Here is a 25,649-nt window from a genome sequence, read left to right as displayed (position 1 = left end):
TAACTAGATTTGTTACCAAAAGTATGAAATCTTAACCAAACGGTTACAGTAGCAGCATAATAGATTCATGAAAATTATAGATTCATCTAGTTCAAGATCTTGTATGCAAATTTACTACTATATTGTCCACTGAAAGAGATCTTCCAAGAGAATTGATTTGGAATGTCAGGTTGTATGACCCTGCCCTCTACCATCTCCTAGATAATTAGATAGTAGTCCAGTAACACTTGAACTGTGAGAGCAACCTTGATACCAGTAGCGACCCAACTCTCGTTGGCAAGTGCCTGGCTTACTGTACGCCTTTTAGATAATCTCTTGATAACCACATGAAATAATTTTTGAACTAAATCAACCACATTTTGCCCTGTGGGCACCTATCTGTCTAGAATCTAGTAGATTCTTCATTCCCAATAGTGATAGTGACTATCATCTCAAACAAGGCTTGTGCTTGTTTAGGGACATTAAATGGAAGTCCAATCCAAGGTTTTAAAGGATCAACCTTTAAGGACCATAACCAACAAATGTGTAGGTCTCATCCCATTCTCTCCAGATCATGGAAGCCAAGGCCACCAAACATTTAAGGTTCTTTAACCTTTTCCCATGATACTTAGATGATCATTTGATTTGTAAATTCCTTTGATTATTGGCCATGAAACATATATTTTATATTTATTTTGATTCTTTTAAACTTCACTTTATGGAGTTTCATCTAATTATCTTTTGTTATATCCAAGCATGAATAAGTTCCCTTTTCCATTGTTAACGTAACACATATTTTAATTTCCCGCGCAAATGCACTTAATACATAAAATTTTGATTGTTCATTAATTTAATGCACTACTCGTTCTATGTTCTATATTTGCTTCACCATTTTTGCACCATACCAGTCAATGATTAAAGCTAACAACACTTATTTCTTGGGTAATAGTAAATACTTGATATGCCTACATAGATACTAGTGTCATAGGTGATCAACTGAAATTCTATAAGTTTAGAGATAATTAAACTACATAGTAGCAGTCATTACATGTAACATATGCACCTCCTCATAGGTTAGAAACATATTAATTTCATCTTATATTAAAACACTATCATAGGCTAGCTCTGCTACTTGAAGACTGCAAGGTTTCCCTAGAAGCTTGTGTGACTTACACTATATGTTGCCTTATTGGTTGCATGTATTAGCCTATATCTAGGCTTGTGTTGTATTGCTTCACTCATATTTGGTTTTATTTATAGACTCTTATGCAAGCTTGTATAATACTCAAAGTAGACATATATAATGCTACATTAGCTAGTACGTCAAATTTGGTCATATTAGACAATGCAGGTTTGCACAAGTTGATGCACACATAAAACATAAAATATTCTCCTCACATATCTCTACTAGAAATATGAGACCACTTCTAGAACATCGAAGTACTATTCAACAAAATGTAAACAATCAAAACATAGTTTTATAAAATGTGGCTTGTCTGTGTAGAATAACCAAACACCAAGTAACATTTCTAGGCACCCCATTTATTACTTGTGAAGTGAAATGAACAAAAGCAAATTGACATAAGATTAACGAAGAAAACAAAGTACATGTAATGTTTGTTGCTTTTGATATACTCATATAAGTTTACAACAAACTATGCACACAGTACAATTCAATGCTTGAGGAAGCAAATTTTGTGCTTCTAATCATTATTTTATATGTGATACTATAAATAAATGGCCATGTTTGTAAACAAAAAGACATTATACCATCTTTAATCATAGCTTAGACTGAGTGCCCTAAATGGTGTAAAATGTGAATTACAACAAAAGGAAGCATCTTTATTTATTTCTTGAAGGCGCTACTATTAGTATCTAACATCCTCCTTTTATTTCTAAGTTGTCAAAATTTATATAGCATTCCATCTATTATTGATTTCGCTTTTTTTGTTCCAATTAATTAAACTTTGCTTTTATTGTTATCATGCCATGTTAAACCTTGTCTTGTTTGATTTTATGCAAGTAAAATTGTGACTTTCCATACTTGAACCAATTAAATAGTTAGGTAATTAACCATTGTTAGGTTGTGCATCCTTGAATTGATTCATAAGACTCTTTCTAAATACAAGTGATATAGTGAGTATTTTACTTAGAAAGTAGGGCATATACCTTATCCCATTTTCATTAAAAACAAAAGTAGTGTAGTTTTGGCAATTTTAGTTTACATACCCATAACTCATGACCTAGTAGTCTATGAGCTACAGAGATCAGAGAGGCTATGACTAAAGGAAATAATCTCCAGCTTCACAGAACAACAAATACAAAATAACAAAAGAACTATCATTTTTTTAAAATAATAACACCACCATAGTTTTTGAAAATCTAAATGTCATCTTCTCCACATAAGAGGTTAGCAAAATTTTGTATATCCCAATATTGTAATGCCCACTATATGAATTCTGTCAGAGTAAACTCCAGCCATGTGGTTAATTGCACCTGCCTAATCCTAAGAACAGGGGCGATCTAGGGTTTGCCTGATGAAATGGATGAACACAAGAACACACAAGGATTTAGAGTGGTTCGGTCCACCATAGCGTAATAACCTATTCCACTTGTGAGTTGTTTTGCTGAGAGCTTGAGAAAGCTTGGGACTAGTTGGAGATGCCTCCTTGGAGATTCAAGTGAGTCTGTCCCCTTGTACCGCTTGTGCCATCCCTTTTATAGTCCAAGGGAGGCATGCTACAGGGGAGCTAGACCCTAACAGGTGGGCCCAGTGTTCTAGTATTAAATATATACAGCATGGAGCTATAAGTGCAATGGCGACCGAGATCTCCTTCCCCTCGTCCGTCGCACGTATCTTCTGACCAGATATGTTCTTCATCCTGTTTGCCAGCCTAGGCCTGTAGCGGGATGTTCTTGGTATGTTGACGTTGTTGGGGCTTGGCCGGCTGAAGTGCGTAGGAGTTAATGTGATATCTCTATGTTGTAACCTCCATCCCATATTGTAGAGGGAGTATTACCGACCGAGCGGTGGCTCATGATGTCATCACCAACACATATGAGATAACTGCCTCAATAACCCGTGTTATCATAAGCAGGCATTAAATGCGCACGGCGTGGCCGCGCCATTGTATGCCTCGGTAACGCGCAGGGCGGTCTTGTTGGGTTGTTTGTTCTGCCAGACGCCTGTTGCGCTCTGCGTATGGCAGAGCATGCCAGGATTGCTCTGCATTAAATGCAGGAAGTGAGCCTACATTCAGGAGGCTTGCTTCTACCTGAAGTCTTATGCCTCGTGCTTGAGGCCACGTGGTGGCATCAGACCCCTTTCTATGTGGAGGGCCTTCGCTAAGGGTGTGGGCGGCTAAAGCCCTGGGCACACATTAACTGGGGTCCGGAGGGCACGCAAGGAGGACCGAACATCACACGTGTCTGTGGCCAACGACCAGCGGCCTGATTTGGCTGAACAAGGTCTGATGGGTCGGCCTGCTCAACCCCTTAGCACACGGTTAGGGCTAACCACATGGATTCCTGTTTTGATACAGTAGCAGAGGGTACCCCATTCTCAGGGTACCGACAAATTCCTTCATGATTACTCCTTCATGGGAGTCTTGATCTTCTTCTTCAGATAACTACATCATGCCATCATCTCCCTCTATATCCTACTTGTACAATGGCAGGCATGTCTGCATATTCCTCTAGACCATTTAGAGAACCATTATTATAGTCAACAAAGATTGTTTCTAAAACAAGATGTTGTTGATCCATGTTGAGTAGTTCGGTCATGTTTATGGTGTCTTTTTTGAAGAACTGAAAAGTATTATTCAAAAATTAGAATTTTGTAGGTCATCCTTTTTCTTGGAAGGTGAAAAAAACCATAAGAAAAAGGTAGATATTGATAAAATGGGAAATTATTTCCTTACCAAAGGATCAAGCGAGTCTTGAAATTCAAAATTTTTATTTCCTTAGTTAGTGGTTGTATAAATTAGATAATGAAGGTGTGGGTTTGACAAGGTCTTCTTAGGAAGAAGTACGTAAAATAAACCCATTTCTAAAGTTCAATGGAAATTGGGAGTAATTATGAATACCATATAATGGCGTAGACAAGGTGGGGCTGGCAGGGGTCATGGCCCCTCCTAATAAAAGAAAGTTTGTTTTGTAGTTGTATATCTATGGCTAAAATAAAAGATTTAGCTTATAATAAGTTAATATTTATTATATACTTAACACATATATGTGTTAATTTTTATGACTAGTGAAAATTGTATATATCCATATATTCTATTTATTCACATTAACTATAGTTACATATGTGTTGCCCCCCCCCTAAAGAAAAATTTTGGCCATGCCTCTAAATACCAAGGACTTGTATCTAATTAAATGTAAACTTAGATGGGCCTGAGTGTAAAAATAAGGTTCCTGGATGGTGGGTCAGATAATCTAAAATTCTAGGGCCATTTTTATGAATTCTAGGACATCTATGTAATTACCTGTGAACTATGATTGATGTCATGTTAGTTATGTAAAAGCATAGGGTCTCTTTAGAAAACGACCGCAAAATAGAAGAATATGACAATAACTAATATGCAATCGGACCTTATGTGCAAGCGTGCAAGCAAGCGTCTTGATCCGCTAGATCATGATCTAAGTGTAGACATAATCATGGTTTATCAGGGAGTTTTTTATAAATCTACATGAGCTGGTGGTGGAAGGTTAAGTGTTAAACTAGTTAGGTGCCTGTGCGTTGCAACGGCACTCAAATTGTTAAGGGAGATATGTTGCTACTCGTCCGAGTCGATGATGGGCTATCATTGTTGCTCGGTATCATCATCCAGATAAGGATAGGAGGATCCATGATAGTAAGGAGCGTGAGGTTCTACACTGAAACCGAACGGAGCTTGGCAGCTCCCATCTTGCGAGACGTGATGGACGTGTCCATCTTGCAAAACACATTGGAGATCCTCTTACAGGGATAACATTAAAAATGCCACAAGATTGAATAAGCTGAAGTAAACGCTCAACATCCACAAACACCTTAATCCTCCATCGTGTAGTGCACTTTAATATGCAAACACTCCCATCACTCACTCTGCCTGCAGTTCATAACCCCTCATGCAAACCCATCCCCTATCAAAGAATGTACTGAAGTCAAAAAGTCTCCTATGAATCATCATATGATTAGTTGTGGTTAGTTAAGAATACAGTATGAACTCAACACAAAAGAGATGGCATTGTGATCAACTGATCACCCCATAACTTCACAAATGTTCTCCCACAAACAAACATCTACGACAATACAATCTAGTACACGTTAGTTCCTCGTTTAGATACCTAGACTACAATCTTTAGAGATAAGACAATCCATTGCAAAACCCTGCAATCAACATAGGTACTTCTCCAACAGCGATGTCCTTCATTCATCATCTGCTAAAGCATCCTCATCATCACCTAGTAGCTTTATATCCTCATCATCGAGTGTGTTTCCTGGCTGAGAGTTTGACTCTTCTCTACCAAATCCTATGGATTGAAAGCTGAGAAACAACTATGAAATTAAAAACATCTATTAAAGCTTTTTTAAGCACATCACAAAGCATGGTGTACACATGATGTAGAGGATATATACTCACTCTTTAAATTTTGGAGAGTTTTCTCAGCATCTTGAGCTTGAGCTTCATCTCTTGTTTTTTTCAATGCCTATTCCATTTTTTCATTATTAAATAGAACCTAGAACACAAAATAGATAAGGTGAATGTGAAATGATTAAGAAGAAATTTGGTACTATCACTTTATAAATCTAGGAGTAAAATGCACATGGAGATCTTAAACTTATCTTGGATTCTCACTTAGGACATAAGCTCTTAAAATGAGGATTTAGGTCGTTAAACCTATTAGGCGGTTCACTCCAAGAGAAAACCAGGTCCATATCGAGGACACTTAAAAAATTTGAAGGGCCTATAATCCTCGCTTTGAGAGTTTATGCACCTAGGTAAAAATCTAGGAAAATTAAGGATATTGAGTGGAAAACTTAAGGATATTGAGTGTGTTTTACTCTAAACCTAAAAATGCATAACTAAGCACCACATAATTTAAACCTATAGCAACTTTCAAGCCTTGTTACATCTGGAGCATCTGTAGACACTAAGGCTACATGCTTTTTGTCAAGTGTAAAATATTTTATCAATCACCAGAAAACAAACTTCTAGATAAGGATGTTGACGTGCACACAGACAGTATATGGTAACATAGCTCTTTCAATTCAACATGGATACAATTGTTGACAAAAGAATATACATTATGAATACCGGTAAGTCACAAATTTAATAATACTAACCTCTACAGGAAATAGCCTACTTTTCCCACTGCTTACAATAGATCTTAATTCCACCTGTACCAAGAAGAGTTTGGGATTACTTCAAGGCCAAATAAGAAAACAAATACAAGCTAAAACAACATGGAAGAATACCCTAGAGTCATGTAGCCGCCCAATTTGTTTGCAACACTGTGACATAAACTGAGGGGGTTATTGCTAGCAAGCCCCCATTTGGCTAGATATTCCTAACTCCTCCAGTACCTCGGATAGACATTCCCTCGTCATCTAGACCAAAGATTCTAGTTAGTTACTTAAACCAGCAAGTACTAATTTCTATGATGTTGATTCCTATCTATGTAGTTGCTTATTCTTTTTCCGTTTCACAAAAAAATTTAGTTATTGGATACGGCTGGGAATTGTGACCCTCCATGCTCGGTTGATGAAGTTAGATCACAGTACTTTGAAGCTAACTACAAACCAAAAAATTACCATATAAAATCTTAAACTATCACTAGCACAGCCTTGACTGGAGCAGTATACGATATTTTTACTTGTTATTTACATGATTCCATCATTCAGTTCAATTAGCGGATGCAGCATACACATGACCTTCTATTTTGCTAGGGTACAACAAAAACATGTTAGTATTATTGTTAATGAAAACGTGGTTTAATTAGTTGCGCCAACAAACAAATTAATTTTATTTCTCCACAACTCTCTCTACTAAATAATGTTGATCGAAACTTTCTGTGTTTCAATCCATGGCGTTTCAGCTTTCGTTGCCCCTGATCCTTTCTGATTCTTCTGGGTGATCAACAAGATATTCTGACCTTGTCCTACACACTTTAACCATACTCTACGATGTGCTTCCCAAGGTGGACATGTTGACTCTATTGTTAGCTTTTAATCTTAACCATCATTCTTGATTTATATAGAGTTGGCAATATTCTTCGGATATGACATGATGGTGGCATGTATGTATTGCACGGTGCATGCTGCATAATTTGTTTCACATGGGAACATCCAATTTGTGTTCAGTTCAACATCTCTATTATATTCTTAGTTATTGCCAAAAAAATTAAAGTACCAAAAAATTGGGGATAACTATTACCTTTCTCAAATATCCCACCAGTTTCATCAACTACCAGCATGCAATCTGTCACCGCTCCATGTACGCCAGCAAGCCACCTCAGGTTCATACTCATGTGCTCTTGATAGCCTTAACTATGACATCAACAATTTCCTTCTTCCTAATGATGGCCGTTAAACAACCATACTCAGTCAGCACAATGATCGCACAGAAGTTATCACTAAGGCTACCTATAGAAAAAGGACCAGAAGCATCTCAAAATGTTTAGCCCTAAAAGCCAAGATGCATTCAGGAACACCTTCTCTTACAAATCAAAATGATATCTGCTAAGTAAAAGTATATTATCATTTGAAGCAACCATTGGACATAGGCTATGTTTGACTAACAAAGCAATACATATAAATTACCTGTAAAACAATACAGACCATGGATTCTTCCTAGAGAGAGGTTAAAGAATAGAACAGTGGACTCACACTCATTTAGTATAGTATGTGAAATACTATCAGTCTAATAGAAGAAAAGTTCGCAACTGATGCTCCATATTATTTTAGGGTGCAAGCATAAAAGGATCCATATTTATATTAGGTTTATGGAGATAGCCAAATGCCATGTGCATTTCTACCTATTAGAATTAACTAATGAGTTATTATGTCGAACCTTGACAAACCCATAACATGGGGCACCTAATTCAAGTTTAAATGAGGAGTAACATGTGGCTTTGATAATAAGAGCACGTCCCTGTGAATACCAGACAACCGCAAGTGATCCTGATCTTCAAGATAAGAGCCATCACTCCATCTCATAACTTGAACAGCAAGAACATTTTCCTTGTCCGAATCACAAGGATTGCAACAATTGGTAATTTCAAACTCACAAGGAAGCCTGCTTACCTGGCTGCATTGATACATTAAGTATCTCTCAATCAAATAAACAATTCATTACAAATCTATAATTACTAAAATAGAAACAGATAGAGCACCATAAGAACTATTGTCTCCAAAGTGTCCTAAAATATTACATTGCCCTTGGTAGCGGCATTGCTGCATTGAAATTTTGGGACTGGCCATGAGGCAGACAGTCCGGTCGCAAGTTAATAGAACAAGCTTGGTTCTCGCGGTGCATCCACACTCCATAGTGGATGCTTTTAGGTATTCTCCGCTAGTTACAGTGGGTGCAATTTGAGTGTAAATTATATATAGTGAAAATAGAAAGTTAAGTTTGTTATGTTAAGTATAAACGAGATAAATTATAGTAAAGAAGTTAAGAAGCAATTCCGAAATAAATTACCTTGTGCATACTCCTGCCCAAATACCCTATCAGCATCGAACTCTTTCTTGATCCCGACTGACTTGACCGTGATCCTCTCTTGCTCGACGGTAACTGGTGACTCGGTGTTCAAGAGCGGCCAGACCCGGCAGAAGACCCCGACACTTCCTAGATGTTGCCCAAGCTCTACAGCTCAGACCGGTGGGAATCAAAATCCAAGCGCTTTCACGTAACTGCTGGTGTCATGGACTGAAGGTTGTACCTTTCAGGTTAATTAGCTTGTCGGGCGCTTCCCACCGTCTCCTGTCAACATGTCGCTGTCGCGCTCTCCCACTCAAAATCTCCTCTAAAACAAACGTGGGATTGAGATAGTTCTGTCAGGTGTCATTGTAAGGTTCACCATCAATCAAACAGGTGACTAACAACATGTAAAAAATAGTAGACATGTCTGGCATAACAGTCTAGTTTACCATTCTTATCAAGATTGTTTGCACCTGTGCATCCTCCATATGAAGCAACTATTTGCACTAATCAAACAATAAAAATATTGGTAAGCAAGGTTATCAAGTCATCCCCTAGTTGGGATTATCTGTGTAATGGCAATCAGTAGTATTTTAACAAAACATCATTGCAAAATGATATTTATGCAAGGAAATAACCAAAAAAGAATGATCTTACAATACTTGAATGCATCCAACTCCAGGGCATGCCAAGCAAAAACTCGAGCTGGTGGTGGATCAAATCCACGTATCCTGAAAAGCATGGACAAATAATGTCACCCTGTGTTCAAAGTGAGAAACTCAAATAAACAAGGTCCAAGAAATAGAGGAAATATTCCAGAGAATAGGACCAAAACAGTAGTGCCATCAGAATAGGACCAAAAGCGAGCTAAATCATTTGCACATGTACCTAACGTTTGATGTAATATTAATTTCTGTCAATAATTCACGAATTCTTTGTTTTGACTCAGTGCAAGTTTTTTAATTGCAATTTGAGTGCCATATTTCGGGTTTCCCCAAGTGAGGAACATGTTGTGTTAGCCATTACTACAATATTGATGTTATTTAGTCTTTATCTAGAACTGATCTAAAGATCAAAACAAGGACAGAAGCAAGCAGGTGAGTATTACTGCATTAATTATCAAATGTCAAACAAATTGATTGAGAAATCGGTTTCATAGCGGAGTGTGCAAAAATGATCGTTTTAGCAGTACTCTGATGTCACTGCATAATAAAGGCTTACAACAATCACTTTAAAGCCGCTAATGAAAAAGATATGCTACAAATAAGACAGTTTTGTTTTGATCCCTAGCAAACATAGAACAAATCTTGCAAGGTCACCATAAAGCATTCCACCAAACTACTCACACATTATTAAAAAGAAATGTGAAGTGGAATCCATCAGACTACAGATTGGGGATCGAATAAAGGACCTCCTTCACCATCAGATAAGACTACAAATTGGGGATCCATAGAACAAATTGTTTTCTTTTGCACTCAACTCGGTTCTTCCAGGCAACAGATTCATATCCATACAGGAGACCACTGTGGCAGAACAAATTGTTTTCTTTTCCACTCAACTCTGTTCTTCTAGGCAACAGATTCATATCTGCTGCCCCTGCCGAAGAAGATCCAGCTTATCCAGCGATAGAGACGAACCGGCCTACAAAGAATAAATTGGGCATACTCTGTTCTTCCAGGCAAACTGGGCTAAAAAAGAACCAGCCTACAAAGAATAAATCGGGCTCCAAAATAATCAGCCTAGCCTACAAGGAACAAACTATTAATGATGGCGAGGGGCTAGGACCGATGTGTCCTCCCCCTTGGCCTATCATGCCATGAGATGGCGAGGGGCCAAGACCCAACGCGCAATAGTGGATGCAGAGATGGGACCACCTCGGCGATGGCGGGGCGTCGAGGTAGAGTGCGGCCATCGCGTCAGGCTTGGTGGCGAAGGATCCGAGTGAGCAGGAAGGGAAGGTGTCTCCTTTTTCTAGGGGGTGCTTACTGCATGGCTGGGCGAGGCGGCACAGTGGTAGCGGAGAAGACGGACAGATCCTCGACGGTGGGCTTCTCCTCAAGGTCTTCTGTTGCTCGTGCTCGTCCTCTGATGGCAGCGGTGCACCTCGCCGGCGGTGGGGAAGGGAGGCGTAGTGCAGGGAGGCGGGGTGTGGCCATTGCGTTGAGCTTGGTGGCGCGCTCGAAGGATCCGAGTGAGTGGGAGAAGGAGGGATGGATGCCTCACGATAGAGGATGGGGCACAGAGGATTGCAGTGCGCGCTAGATGCTGGGAGGGGGCGGAGGCACAGCGGGGTAAGGGGATTGGCGCGTGGGAGGAGGTTCGCGAGAATCACATTCAATGCGATGGCCGCCTAGGAGGAGGTTCGCGAGCTCGGCCAAAGCCTGTACGAAGGCAAATTGGTCGAGGAAGAAGGCGCTCCTGGAGGTGAGGCTGCACCTGCGAAGGGCGACGGCGGCACCACTCTTCGCCGCGTGTACAAGCCGAGTAGGACTGGGGCGGACGGACATGGCCGCCGTTGCGGCTCGTGCGGTGAAGCTGTGTGAATCATCTAGGCCCCTTTGGTAATGTTTTGGTAATTAATGACAACTACTTGTGGACTAACGATTCTTGGAGAAATAAGAATGCAGGGTTGGACCACATAGAACAGGAAATGTTGAAGAGTCATACGCATTGGTTGTGGATCAGATGAAGGCAAAGGTATAATATAGGTTTTACTTTTGCCGGTCTTGAGGAGTTTAGAGAAGATACCTAACCGGATTAGTAGGCTAGATAGCCGTACTATTAAGAGGGGTCAATGACTTTGATCTGTGTAAAACTTAGTGCCTCATAGAGCATCAAGTAGTTGCATTTGCATAAGGACTAACAGCGCTTCTCATTTCGTGAGTTAAAAGTTCATTCAAAAGCTTGTTTGAAATTTGAGAAGTCTTGGTCGCGCGGACTGTCCGGCCCTTGGGGGCGGACCGTCCGCGATCCTCCAGAGGATCCGGGGTTTGACCATTTGTGTTGACTCTGTGTTCTATTGCACTACGGACCGTCCGGGCCTTAGGGCCGGACCGTCCGCAGTCCTGACCAGAGGAAGGTAGCTTCGGGTTAGTCCCTGAATTATAGGCGGACAGTCCGCCTGTGAGGCACGGACGGTCCGCATGTGTCTAACTCGTTTTTGGACAGGGACTGTGTGTTTTTATAGATTTGTACTACGGACGGTCCGGGGGACCAGTCCGGACAGTACTGTCTCAGGTCGCGGACGGTCCGGGATTTATAGCCGGACGGTCCGCGTGTGTTAACTCCGTTTGTTCCGAGGCTCGGGTGTTTGAAATTGCCAGGTCGCGGACGGTCCGGCCTTGAAGGGCGGACTGTCCGGACCCACCTTTTGAGTCTGCTCTGACATGTTTCAACGGTCATTATAGCCGTTATGGTGTACGGCGGACCGTCCGGCCCTAGGGCGCGGACGGTTCGCGTGTACGCAGAACTGCCCCCTTTTGCACATAACGGTTGGTTTTAGATGGGGGACTATAAATAGAAGGGTAGCTCGTGTGTGAGACCTCTCTTGACCATTCCTTGCACACATTGAGCTCATTTGTGATCCTCCAACTCACTCTCTCACACTCTTTGCTTGAGATTGCATTCTAGTGAGAGATTGAGGGTTCCTAGTGCATTTGCATCATTCGGTGATTCTTGAGGCACTAGGTGGTACACTGAGCAAGCGTCGTTGGCTTGTTACTCTTGGAGGTTGCCGCCTCCTAGACGGCTCGGGTGATTGTCTCCGTCGAGCTCTCCAAGAAGATTGTGGAGAAGCCGCGGTGTTGATTGTGAGGGGTTCGCGCCTACCTCGCCGGAGCGGCAAAGGTGACATTAGTGGAATCGAGGTATTGAGTGATTTCTTGTCCACTTGGCTCAAAGATCAAGTTGTGTCTTGATAGAGGAGCAAGTGAGAGCTTGAAGCTCACTTTTGTGGAGTGAGGTTAGATGAAATCGCATTAAATCACTCCACCTAGCATAATATTCACCATCAAATGTGGGTGGTTTGCCTAATGGGACGGAAAGTAAAGGTGTATGTTTAGAAATGCGAGGGTAGCGTAGGGGAATCTTACTATACTTCTTACGCTCTTGGCGCTTAGAAGTGACGGATGTCGCGTCGGAGCCGGAGGTGGATGCCGATGAAGAATCGGTCTCGTAGTAGACCACCTTCCTCATCCTCCTTTTCTTGTCCCCACTCCGATGCGGCTTGTGGGAAGAGGATTTCTCCTTCTTCTCTTTGTGGTGTGAAGAAGATCTCTTCTCCTTCCCTTTGGAGGAGTCCTTCTTCTTCTCCTTCCTCTTGGTGCGGGACTCTTCCGATGAAGTGCTCCCGTGGCTTGTAGTGGGCTTTTCGCCGGTCTCCATCTCCTTCTTGGCGTGATCTCCCGACATCACTTCGAGCGGTTAGGCTCTAATGAAGCACCGGGCTCTGATACCAATTGATAGTCGCCCAAAGGGGGGTGAATAGGGCGAAACTGAAATTTACAAATATAAACACAACTACAAGCCGGGTTAGCGTTAGAAATAAAAATGAGTCCGCGAGAGAGGGTGCAAAAGACAAATCTCAAGCAAATAAGGAGTGTGACACAAGGATTTGTTTTACCGAGGTTCGGTTCTCGCAAACCTACTCCCCGTTGAGGTGGTCACAAAGACCAGGTCTCTTTCAACCCTTTCCCTCTCTCAAACGGTCCTTCCGACCGAGTGATCTTCTCTTCTCAAATCAAAGCCGGGAACAAAACTTCCCCGCAAGGGCCACCACACAATTGGTGCCTCTTGCCTTGATTACAATGAGTGTTGATCACAAGAACAAGTGAGAAAGAAAAGAAGCAATCCAAGCGCAAGAGCTCAAAAGAACACGACAAATCTCTCTCGCTAATCAATAAAGCCTTGTGTGGAATTGGAGAGGATTGATCTCTTTGGTGTGTCTAGAATTGAATGCCTAGCTCTTGTAAGTGGTTGAGAAGTGGAAAACTTGGATGCAATGAATGGTGGGTGGTTGGGGGTATTTATAGCCCCAACCACCAAACTAGTCGTTTGGTGGGGCTGTCTGTCGCAAGGTGCACCGAACAGTCCGGTGCACACCGGACATGTCCGGTGCGCCAGCCATATCACCAAAGCCGTTGGGATTCGACCGTTGGAGCTCTGTCTTCTGGGCCCGCCTGGATGTCCGGTGGCGCACCGGACATATACTGTAGAGTGTCCGGTGCGCCAGTATGGGCGTGCCTGACGTCTGCACGCTCTAGCGCGCATTAAATGCCGTTGCAGGTGACCGTTGGCGCGAAGTAGTCGTTGCCCCGCAGTTACACCGGACAGTCCGGTGTACACCGGACATGTCCGGTGAATTATAGCGGAGCAGCCGTTGCAGTTTCCCGAAGCTGGCGAGTTCCTGAGGCCGCTCTTCCTTGGAGCACCGGACAGTCCGGTGAATTATAGTGGAGTTGCCTCTGGATTTTCCCAAAGGCGACGAGTTTGAGTTGGAGTCCTCTGGTGCACCGGACACTGTCCGGTGGTGCACCGGACACTGTCCGGTGTACACCGGACAGTCCGGTGCCCTAGACCGAGGTGCCTTCGGTTGTCCCTTTGCTCTCTTGTTGAACCCAATACTTGGTCTTTTTATTGGCTAAGAGTGAACCTTTTACACCTGTATAACTTATGCACTAGAGCAAACTAGTTAGTCCAATTATTTGTGTTGGGCAATTCAACCACCAAAATCATTTAGGAACTAGGTGTAACCCTAATTCCCTTTCACCCGCGACTGTGCTGCAAGAGAACACAGCGATACTCGATAGACCAGGTACGCCGATCAAGTGCCTGACATAGCAAGGTGTCGAGCGCATCGTGAAAGTGACACCCACGAGCGACGTCACGAGTGATGGGTCGGGCAACCCATCCCTCCGACTCCTATTCCTCTGAAAGGTCGGTGTTGTGGCTCGAGCTGCTGTCATCACCTCCATCGTCGGGGTCTCCTCCAGCAGCTACTCCAGTGGTCGGGACACCTATTGGTGGTGCAGGGGGCGCCTCCAGCGGGGGCACAGGAGAGCAGCCCCTCACAGACTCTACCTCCTGCTAAAGCGAGGAAGAAGAGCCCTGTTGCTCCAACTCCTGTCGCCGACGCTCCTGCTCCTCGTGCAGGCGGTGGTGCAGCCTCTCCAAATAGCTAGACTAACCAGTCACCAGACGGCGAAGCGAACGCTTCGTGAGACGAGAAGGCAAGAAAGGAATGACTGACTTCCATGCGGTGTGTCTAAGACGAGCCATCTACAAAAGACACCGTAAGAATAAGAGTGAGAACAGAGCTAATATGACCAACAAGCAATCCATAAAATTAGGAATTAGAATAAACAATTATTTTAGCAAGGAATAATATATATAGTAGAACATAGATTTGATTGATATGACCAACTTTTGAAGGGATACCAAAGTCAAGGTGATAATAGGGGTTTATAGTCCTTAGAACAACCATTCTACTCTAGGTTAGCGGTCCTACAGTCAGCACGGCTTTGATACCACCTATGTCACACCCGGTTTTAGAAGGCAAACCGAATGCGAACCATATACGTGACAGGATCAGCAATTCACGTACACAGTAGTTACATAACTGGACATCATCACACAGTGCTCAAATAATAGCATAAAAGAAGGTAATAGTCGATTACATCATGATGTCCGAGACATCCACATAGTCATTACAATTATCAAAGTGTGGAAAAGAAACATAGATACACACGACCTTCACAAGCAGCCGACTGGGGGTTTGCCGCTAACCCACGCCTAGAACTCATCGTACTCTTGGAACTCCTGGAAGTCTTCCTCCACGACTTCATCTTCTCCTGAGCAGTGGTTGCAACATGGACAACCTAGGGGGGTTTGGTGTGTAAAGAAAGGGTGAGTACACATCAACATACTCAGCAATTGTCCCGTTTGGCTGTAGTGGACTAGCTTTATGTGGGGTTAAGTCAAGTAGTTGCTTTTAGTTGGTCGGGTTATTATTACTAGTAGAAAGCCATGTTTTAGCATTAACCCAAGTTGTTAACCCAAAGTACCCTTTCCAAACGAAAAGAATACCACTTACCATTACCATAAGCATTATCATAACCATCATCCTCGTCACCACCTGTAAACAAACATCTCTGATCAAAGTATCTCTAATCAATGGAGCTCCCTTGGCCGCTCATAACCGCGAGCACGACTGATATATTAGTTTCATAACACTCTGCAGAGGTTGCGCACTTTACCCACAAGCCATGATTCCCTCTTGCCTCGGGCCGATCAAACCCTTAAACACTACCAAGGTGAATAGGCAGGGTTTCACTACGTAGCCTTTACAAAGATTCCCTGAGGCTGTAGCCGCCCATTAGGTTTCCTAAATGTACCGCACTCCTGCCCAAGGGGCAAACCACCCTTGGTAGAGCGAGCCGCATACACCGAGCCCCATTGATGGCACAACGGCGAAGCGAACTACATCCCAGTTCCTCTAATTATTCAGCTAAGGGCGTCCCATTCCACCCTCATTGTTGCATTGTTTTCCCGAGCGGTCATCCAACGAACCAGTACTTACGGAGAGGTACTCGAGAAATAGCTCGAGTCCCTTTAAATGCCACAAGTATATCATCATAATCAAAAGAGAAAATAGCGTATCATAAATAATCTCATCATGTTCATTGATTAATGTGAAGCACTAGCATATAGCTAAACCAGAATAACCCAACCAGAATAGGTAAACAAGGACAAGATAAATAAAATCTAGTCAATCCTTAGGTATAAATTGTGTAAATGCGGAGAGTGAATTATAAGAATGAGTAGGACATAGATGGGTCAAAAGACACTTGCCTTCACCAACCAGCTGCTGCTTAGGGTCCTCACCTGCAACTCCTTCGGACTCCACCAACTGACCGTTATCTATACGAGTTCAAACATACATTCCACAAATTTAATACAAAAGAACAGTACGCCATGCAATAAAATATCATAAATAAACAGACGCTCGGTGCAGGGCTCACACCTATGACTAAGCGAGAAAGAGAAAGTAACGGTCGAGGCTACGGTCGAAGAGCGATCACATTACGCAATTATAAATCAAAGTACTCGCCTAAACAGAATGGTATTAATTCGGCCATAGCGCTATCCATAGGATAAAGTCATGTTCCATGTTTAATCATTATAAACAGACCAAATAAGTTTAAAAAGATTGTCGCGCGGCGAAACGCGTGACACAACACTTATACTGAATTAAGAATAAAACAACTCATCGCGCGATGGAGCGCACCACGAGACACTTGAATTAATTATAAAAATGACGTCAACCGTCGTGCGACGGAGCGCACGACGGCATACGTCATCTAAACCGAATTTAAAACGAAACGTCGCGCGACGCCACACATTAATTAATCTGAAATTAAAATGGATTATCGCGCGACGAAGCACGCGACGCAGCACATTAATAGAATTTGAAACCAAACTAATTCGCCACGCGACGAAGCGTGCGACGCAGCATGTTAATTAAACAATATTTAAAATTAACTAAAATCAAAAATCGATCACCGCACGCGTGGGGTGCGCGCGCGGGATCGTGTTGCGCGAGCCAAGGGCGCGCGAGGCCGCGCCGGGGCCACGCGACAGGAGCCACGCGTCGGGGTCAAACAATGTTTAAAATTAACTAAAATCAAATATTGATCACCGCGCGCGTGGGGCTGCGCCCGCGGGATCGCGTTGCGCGAGCCGGTGGCACACGAGGCCGCGCCGGGTCCACGCAGCAGGAGCCGCGCGCAGGGGGCCGGGGGAGCCGCGCCGACGGGGGTGTCGGGGGGCCGTGCCGTGGGGGGCGGGGAGCCGCGCCGGTTGGACGAGTGGCCGCGCCGCCGGGGGCCGGGGAGCCACGCGGGGGGTCAAGGGGCCGCGCGCAAGGGCGCCAGGGGCGCGCACACGCAGGGGAGAAGAAGGGGGCGCAAGTAGGGAAGGGAAGGGGAGGAAGAGGAAGAGAGAGGGGGGAGGGGAGCTCACCTTGGGGATCCAAATCCGGCGATAACCGTCACCGGAGCACCTAGGGCACAAGGGGGAAGAGAGAGAGAGGTGGGGAGAGGGAGTTGTGCGCGGGAAAATTGAATGAGTGAGAGAGATACAGGGGGCGCATGGGGGAGGGCAGGGGCGCCAGGGGCGCGCGGGCCAAGGTCGGGCCGGGCCGGGTCGCGGGTCAAAATCCCACAACACGCACAAGCACTGATCGGAATCCAAGCGCAAAACGAAACCCGAAACGAGACTAGACAAACACGCGATTGAACACGACATCAGACAAAAGAAATATGCCTCGGCATGATGCAACACCCATGACAACTTAGGTTTTTGTTTACACGCAATACGGACACCAGTCGCTATACTGCTTAAAAACTGGGAAGAAGGAGCGAAACGGGAAGAGAAAAGAGAGTAACGCCTGAATTTGGTGAGTATTAAAGAAGAAAAAAAATTTACCCCCAAATTCAGGGCGTTACAATGATGCCAGCGAGTGGCAACTAAAAGGTGCAACACGTGTGGGTACAGAACGCACGACGCACTTCCAAATATAGTCGTCGCTAGGGACGTCCGCTATTTTAGCGGACTCGATAGCGGACATTGTTGGAGGCCTTACGTTCGAAAAAATGCTAAATATATGGTAACAACATCTTTATCGTGCATTGTTGGAGACGGTCTCAGAACCTATCTACTGCAGTCGTGGTGTACGAAAGTATTATTCACGACAATATTATATTGTATGGCTGAGCTCACCCTACCATTAATTTGGGCCGATTAATGAAGGAGTTAATGGTGGATTGACGTATGAGGTAATGAATGTATGTTCCATATCTTTTAATCTTTATGCAACTCATGGTATTATATCTAGCTCTTATGACACGTATAGAATAAAGAACACAATAACACACTGTCACTTTTCATTCCTCGGTTGAGTTGCATTAGAGTCTTCCCATCTATACGAAATGTTGAGAGAGACCTCCAAAACCGTCACATCTGTGACACTACACTTGGTTGATGTGCGAGCGAAGTTTTTAGGAAATGTCTCCATGACTGCTCGGCTCGTCGGTCGCTCTCTTCTTCTTGGTGTTGCCTCATATTATGTTTTTATCTTCGTCCTGATTGACACCCAAGGTACAGTGTACATCTCCCCTCTTGGTGTACACAAAACATACTCTCCCTTTCGTACCCTAAAAATGAATATTTTAACGAAAAATTTCTAGCATGTGTCGGCTAATTACATTTTTTATATGTCAGCTAGCCACACGACGTCACGTTTTGTTCTCGGTAGGAAAATTTATCAGGTTGTTATAGTAATATATAGATGAGATTGCGTGTAGTTTATATAATTTTTTTCTAAAATAGACCCTGTTGTTCTCTTTAAGGGTGAACTTGTGTTAGCGTGTGTCTGATAATCGTCTTATGGGCCCAAATTATCTTTTGGATATTTGGTCTGTGGCCTATCATCTTAGCACTCGAATAATTGAAACATGTGAATGGACAAATACCATCGTTTTTTAATCCAGATAAAGTTGGCATGCATTGATGTTAAAAATCTGGCAGAATATTATCTGTAGCCAGGATATCTCTAGCAAATTCCTCTAAAATCCATCCTCTATATCTCATCATTTAATCTCTTCTCTCTCTGCATCATTGGTCACATTTGGAACGACAAGAAACAAAAGGTAATAAAAAAGGACATGATGCCAGCGAGTGGCAACTGAAAGGTGCAACACGTGTGGGTACAGGACACACGACACACTTCCAAATATAGTCGCCGCTAGGGACGTCCGCTATTTTAGCGAACTCGATAGCGGACATTGTTGGAGGCCTTACGTTCGAAAAAATGCTAAATATATGGTAACAACTTCTTTATCGTGCATTGTTGGAGACGGTCTCAGAACCTATCTAGTGCAGTCGTGGTGTACGAAAGTATTATTCACGACAATATTATATTGTATGGTTGAGCTAACCCTACCATTAATTTGGGCCGATTAATGAATGAGTAAATGGTGGATTGACGTATGAGGTAATGAATGTATGTTCCATATCTTTTAATCTTTATGCAGCTCATGGTATTATATTTTGCTCTTATGAGACGTATAGAATAGAGAACACAACAACACACTGTCACTTCTCATTTCTCGGTTGAGTTGCATTAGAGTCTCCCCATCTATACGAAATGTTGAGAAAGACCTCCAAAACCGTCACATCTATGACACTACACTTGGTTGATGTGCGAGCGAAGTTTTTAGGAAATTTCTCCATGACTGCTCGGCTCGTCGGTCGCTTTCTTCTTCTTGGTGTTGCCTCATATTATGTTTTTATCTTCGTCCTGGTTGACGCCCAAGGGACAGTGTACATCTCCCATCTTGGTGTACACAAAACATACTCTCTTTCTCATACCCTAAAATTGAATATTTTAAACAACGTGGTGTCTTTTACAAATTTCTAGCATGTGTCGGCTAATTACATGATGCCACGTTCTGTTCTCGGTAGCAAAATTTACCAGGTTATAGTAATATATAGATTAGATTGTGTGCGATTTATATAATTTTTTTTTCTAAAATAGACACTGTTGTACTCTTTAAGGGTGAACTTGTGTTGGCACGTGTCTGATAATAAGTGTCTTATGGGCTCAAATTATCTTTTGGATATTTGGTTTGTGGCCCATCACCTTAGCACTCGAATAATTGAAACATGTGAATGAACAAATACCATCGTTTTTTTTGAATCCAAATAAAGTCGGCATGCATCTGGCAGAATATTATCTGTAGCCAGTATGGCAACGGCTGAAAGCATTAAATGGCTGCCGCTCGACACTCAGGTAGTCAGTGGACAAGACAATCCCTAGCTAGAGCAGACTAGGAAGGAGGGGGTAGGTCGGGTAGGAGACGCCTCTTGGTCCTTGGATCCTCTCTTCCCCCTCCTCACTAGTCACTCCTCACACACTATATAAACCCCCCACGGCGACCTCCATTGTTCCTCCTAGGCAGTAGGCACATCGCCATCCAGTTCTAGCTAGCTAGGGGGGAAATTAAACAACTGGTTCGAAACCAATCCCTATAGGCGGCATAGCCATCCACAAGGCAAGACAAGAGATCGTCGTTCGAAAGGCAATCTAGGTTATCCGCACCGCAGCAGCCATGGCCGCCGCCTCTCCACCCCACCAGAACAACCAGCTTCTCCCTGCTCAGGGACTGAAGATGATCGTGTACGAGCGCAACGTCGTACGTGAAGTACGTACGACCGGGCTCGCGCTTGTTCCTTGGATTTCGTTTCCTTTTCGAGTTTTCGTTTGTATGCATTAGCTAGGTGGTGCGCTAGCTGTGTTGATCGATTATGGCCATCTGCTTTGCAGATTAGGGTTCTAGACGCGAAGATCGGTAAACTCGAGCTGCAGCTCAACGACGAGATGGAGAAGATCTCCTCCTGCTCGGGCTTGCTGAAGGAGATCATAGCCAAGCCACAAGGCTCGACTTGTTCTTGGCTGCGGGCAGAGCTGGACAGGGCCCGCGCCAAACGGGAGAGGGCATACCACAAGTTCCAGCGCCAGGAGATGCAGATCCAGGGGGGCGACGAGGATGGCGGCGCCCCTAATCCTCGTGACGCCAGCAACTAGCTACCTTAGAATTCCATTGATTGCCCTTTCGTGTATGCGAGAGCTATCACACATATCGCTGTTTGTTCTCTTCATTCCCCATCGCGTCTTGTTTTAATTAATTTTCTCTAGGTGTTGTATGCTAAATCGTCGATCGGATGCCATCAGATCTCAGAAGTTTCCTGCAATTTTATACTTGAGTCATTATGGTCCCAGCACCTCAATGCAAGATTATCGTTTAATTTTACTAGGGCAGATTGTATTGTATGCGGCTGACAACTGATGGTTTCGATCCATCGATCGAGATTACAGCGCAGAATATAGTCGATCGACAGCTTCGATGGGCGACGATCTTGTTTTCTTTCTTCACGAATGCTTCTAGTATGGACGAATAATTTTGAATGTAGACGAATTTTCAGTATGCGTGCATTCAGTCAGTTTCAAACCATGTTATGTTAACTGCAGCAACATGGTTTTGAAACTACATGACTGGTTGATGAGCTGTCTTGAGCAACGCATACGGAGTATATGGTGTTTGGCGTATAGTTTTTGAATGAAAATGACAGAAGAAGGGGATGGGATATCAATGCAGCTGTCTCTCTTACTAAAGGCGCAAACGTTCGTTTCAAATTTACGTACTTGCTCTACCAAAATAAAACAACTTTATTTTATAATCGTTTTAAAACAGTTTCAACTTAATAAAAAACAAACTTGTTTTTGGCTGGTTGCACACACATGCTGCTTATTGGAGGATAGTTGAAGGTAGATGTTTGGCAACCTAGTTTTTCCATGGCAGCGACGCCTACGATGGATGCTCGATGAGAGGTGGTGCCCGCCGGTGAGGACTTTGCAGCAACAAGGCCGACGACGGCAGCAAGGAGGCGCACACTTTGGGAGTGAGGGACAGGCGGCGGTAGTTGTAGATCTTGGACGAGGCCGACGGCCGCCGACCAGGTTGTGCAACTCGGTGGAGCCGTGGAGGGATGGAGGCAGCACCAGCGAAGGAGCGGTCACCAAATATGGAGCAACGTCCGGTTGGAGGTGGAGGAGACGACGGAGATCGACGAAGAGGCCTAGTGGCAGTGGGGACAGTGGAGGTACGCGTTGAGGGCAAGGAAGAAAGCACAAGCGGTGAATACTGAAGAGACAGGCGCCGATGGCAAGGAAAGAAGAAGGCCTAAGTGCCAGGGAGGGAAGCACATGCACCGGGGAAGAAAGAGCACACCAGTACAAAAGAGATTAACGACGGTTTCGGTTACGCGCCGAGTGATAAACAGTAGGACTCGGCTTAATAAACCACTAGCGAAAACCAATTTTCACGGCTAGTTCTCTTAACGTAACCATGAGTGAAAATAACTCACTTTCACTGACGGTTGTATTAACAAAACTGTCAGTGAACTTTGTATTATAAATATCATTTCGTCCTCACCGACAGGAGCTGTATCTCACAACCAACTTATATTTAAGATGATTTTGGAGGTCCAAATTTCATAAAATACAAAGGAGAGGTTTTGAATTTTGGATATAGGGTTTCACCCATTCATCCTTCCAGACAGGAACCGTAGCTCACAGCCCAACTTTCACTGGACGGTCAGATTTTACAAAATACAACGGTTTTGATCTTTATTTTTTGGAAGAGAGTTACCGAAAAGGTTGCTTTATGTTTCTTTTGCTATTTTTGTTTATCCATGATATATTTAGTTGTTAGGAAATATTGGTTTATGTTTCTCTTGCCAATTTGTGTTCTTATGTGTTTATGCTACTTTTTTACAGGTGATGATGGAGATGACATCCTGAATGTATATCTGATCAAGATAGATCCATCATACATATCTGAGGTACATAGGTTTATTGATGTCGCTACGAACCATGCTTGGAGAACAAAGACAAAGCACATATGTTATCCATGCATGGACTATAAAAATGCTGTTGTATTTGACAACAGAGGACAAATCAATATATATATATATATATATATATATATATATATATATTGATTGTGTGTGTATATTTATAGTTTTGTTTTAAAATTTTGAAAAAGGCGAGAAAACTAGCACTAGCGACCAAATAAAGAAAACTACCATTGTAAAGTGAACTTCTCCACTGGCGGTTCTCTTAAGAAAACCACCAGTGGAAATGGTATTTCCACTGGCGGTTCGTTAAGAAAACTGCCAATGGAAATAGTATTTCCACTAGCTCCTAATTTCCATTGGTGGTTCCAAAATAATCGTCAGTGGAAATGTTGTTTTCCACTAGCCCCTAGCACTGGCGGCACCGAAAAATGCCACTGCAAATACCTCTAGAACCGCCACTATAGAGCTTCTGTGTACTAGTGACAGGGATAGGGGCGGTGCAGGGCAGGAGAGAAGCTCAGTAACCTGCTCGCTAGCAAGAAACTTTGGGCGTGTTTGGAAGTAAAGTATTTTAAAACCATAGTTTTAGAATATTGCGGTTTTAAGATGTCATGATATAACCGCATTATTTTTTACATCACTCTTAGCAATACGTGTTTGGAGACAAAGTATCTCAAACAATAGTATTTAATATACATGTGCAAGGCTAGTCATAGACAAAAACTTTGGGTTGGAGTGAAGTTTTAAATACTCCAAAAAATATCATGGTATCTACAAAACCATAGTATTCAAAATAGAGTTTTTAACAAGATAGCCAAACACCTCTTGGCAAAAACTACTATGATATTCTCCAATACCATGGTTTTACCTCAAAACTCCTAAATTACTTTGCTTCCAAATGCCCCCTTTGTTTTTGGCACACACCAGTGCCATATTAAGTCACTGGACCGTCATGGCTTAGGACGTGGCTAAGGTGTGTTTGGTTTGCCTTCTTTAACTAGATTTGTTACCAAAAGTATGAAATCTTAACCAAACGGTTACAGTAGCAGCATAATAGATTCATGAAAATTATAGATTCATCTAGTTCAAGATCTTGTATGCAAATTTACTACTATATTGTCCACTGAAAGAGATCTTCCAAGAGAATTGATTTGGAATGTCAGGTTGTATGACCCTGCCCTCTACCATCTCCTAGATAATTAGATAGTAGTCCAGTAACACTTGAACTGTGAGAGCAACCTTGATACCAGTAGCGACCCAACTCTCGTTGGCAAGTGCCTGGCTTACTGTACGCCTTTTAGATAATCTCTTGATAACCACATGAAATAATTTTTGAACTAAATCAACCACATTTTGCCCTGTGGGCACCTATCTGTCTAGAATCTAGTAGATTCTTCATTCCCAATAGTGATAGTGACTATCATCTCAAACAAGGCTTGTGCTTGTTTAGGGACATTAAATGGAAGTCCAATCCAAGGTTTTAAAGGATCAACCTTTAAGGACCATAACCAACAAATGTGTAGGTCTCATCCCATTCTCTCCAGATCATGGAAGCCAAGGCCACCAAACATTTAAGGTTCTTTAACCTTTTCCCATGATACTTAGATGATCATTTGATTTGTAAATTCCTTTGATTATTGGCCATGAAACATATATTTTATATTTATTTTGATTCTTTTAAACTTCACTTTATGGAGTTTCATCTAATTATCTTTTGTTATATCCAAGCATGAATAAGTTCCCTTTTCCATTGTTAACGTAACACATATTTTAATTTCCCGCGCAAATGCACTTAATACATAAAATTTTGATTGTTCATTAATTTAATGCACTACTCGTTCTATGTTCTATATTTGCTTCACCATTTTTGCACCATACCAGTCAATGATTAAAGCTAACAACACTTATTTCTTGGGTAATAGTAAATACTTGATATGCCTACATAGATACTAGTGTCATAGGTGATCAACTGAAATTCTATAAGTTTAGAGATAATTAAACTACATAGTAGCAGTCATTACATGTAACATATGCACCTCCTCATAGGTTAGAAACATATTAATTTCATCTTATATTAAAACACTATCATAGGCTAGCTCTGCTACTTGAAGACTGCAAGGTTTCCCTAGAAGCTTGTGTGACTTACACTATATGTTGCCTTATTGGTTGCATGTATTAGCCTATATCTAGGCTTGTGTTGTATTGCTTCACTCATATTTGGTTTTATTTATAGACTCTTATGCAAGCTTGTATAATACTCAAAGTAGACATATATAATGCTACATTAGCTAGTACGTCAAATTTGGTCATATTAGACAATGCAGGTTTGCACAAGTTGATGCACACATAAAACATAAAATATTCTCCTCACATATCTCTACTAGAAATATGAGACCACTTCTAGAACATCGAAGTACTATTCAACAAAATGTAAACAATCAAAACATAGTTTTATAAAATGTGGCTTGTCTGTGTAGAATAACCAAACACCAAGTAACATTTCTAGGCACC

The 25,649-nt window shown here is 42.6% G+C and overlaps 1 protein-coding gene and 1 pseudogene across 1 annotated transcript; one reads left to right on the top strand and one right to left on the bottom strand.

The window, feature by feature from the left end:
• Positions 1–7,487: 7,487 nt before the first annotated feature.
• Positions 7,488–11,170, bottom strand: LOC103648493 (uncharacterized; annotated as a pseudogene).
• A 9,399-nt stretch (positions 11,171–20,569) lies between these two features.
• Positions 20,570–21,646, top strand: LOC103646168 (uncharacterized). The gene is made up of 2 exons (XM_008670889.4): positions 20,570–20,923; positions 21,046–21,646. The coding sequence occupies exons 1-2, from the start codon at positions 20,831–20,833 to the stop codon at positions 21,304–21,306; spliced, it is 354 nt and encodes a 117-aa protein (XP_008669111.1). The 5' UTR covers positions 20,570–20,830; the 3' UTR covers positions 21,307–21,646.
• Positions 21,647–25,649: the final 4,003 nt, after the last annotated feature.

This window comes from Zea mays, chromosome 2 (genome assembly GCF_902167145.1).
Source record: "Zea mays cultivar B73 chromosome 2, Zm-B73-REFERENCE-NAM-5.0, whole genome shotgun sequence".
NCBI lineage: Eukaryota > Viridiplantae > Streptophyta > Magnoliopsida > Poales > Poaceae > Zea > Zea mays.
Note: the sequence above shows the minus strand (reverse complement) of the source record. Positions and strands in the feature narration are given on the sequence as shown.

Excerpts from the sequence above, each read along its gene's own strand:
- LOC103646168 (XM_008670889.4), top strand. The coding sequence starts at position 20,831 with ATGGCCGCCGCCTCTCCACCCCACCAGAACAACCAGCTTCTCCCTGCT. Across the intron at positions 20,924-21,045 it reads AGCGCAACGTCGTACGTGAA|ATTAGGGTTCTAGACGCGAA; the intron begins GTACGTACGACC and ends TCTGCTTTGCAG.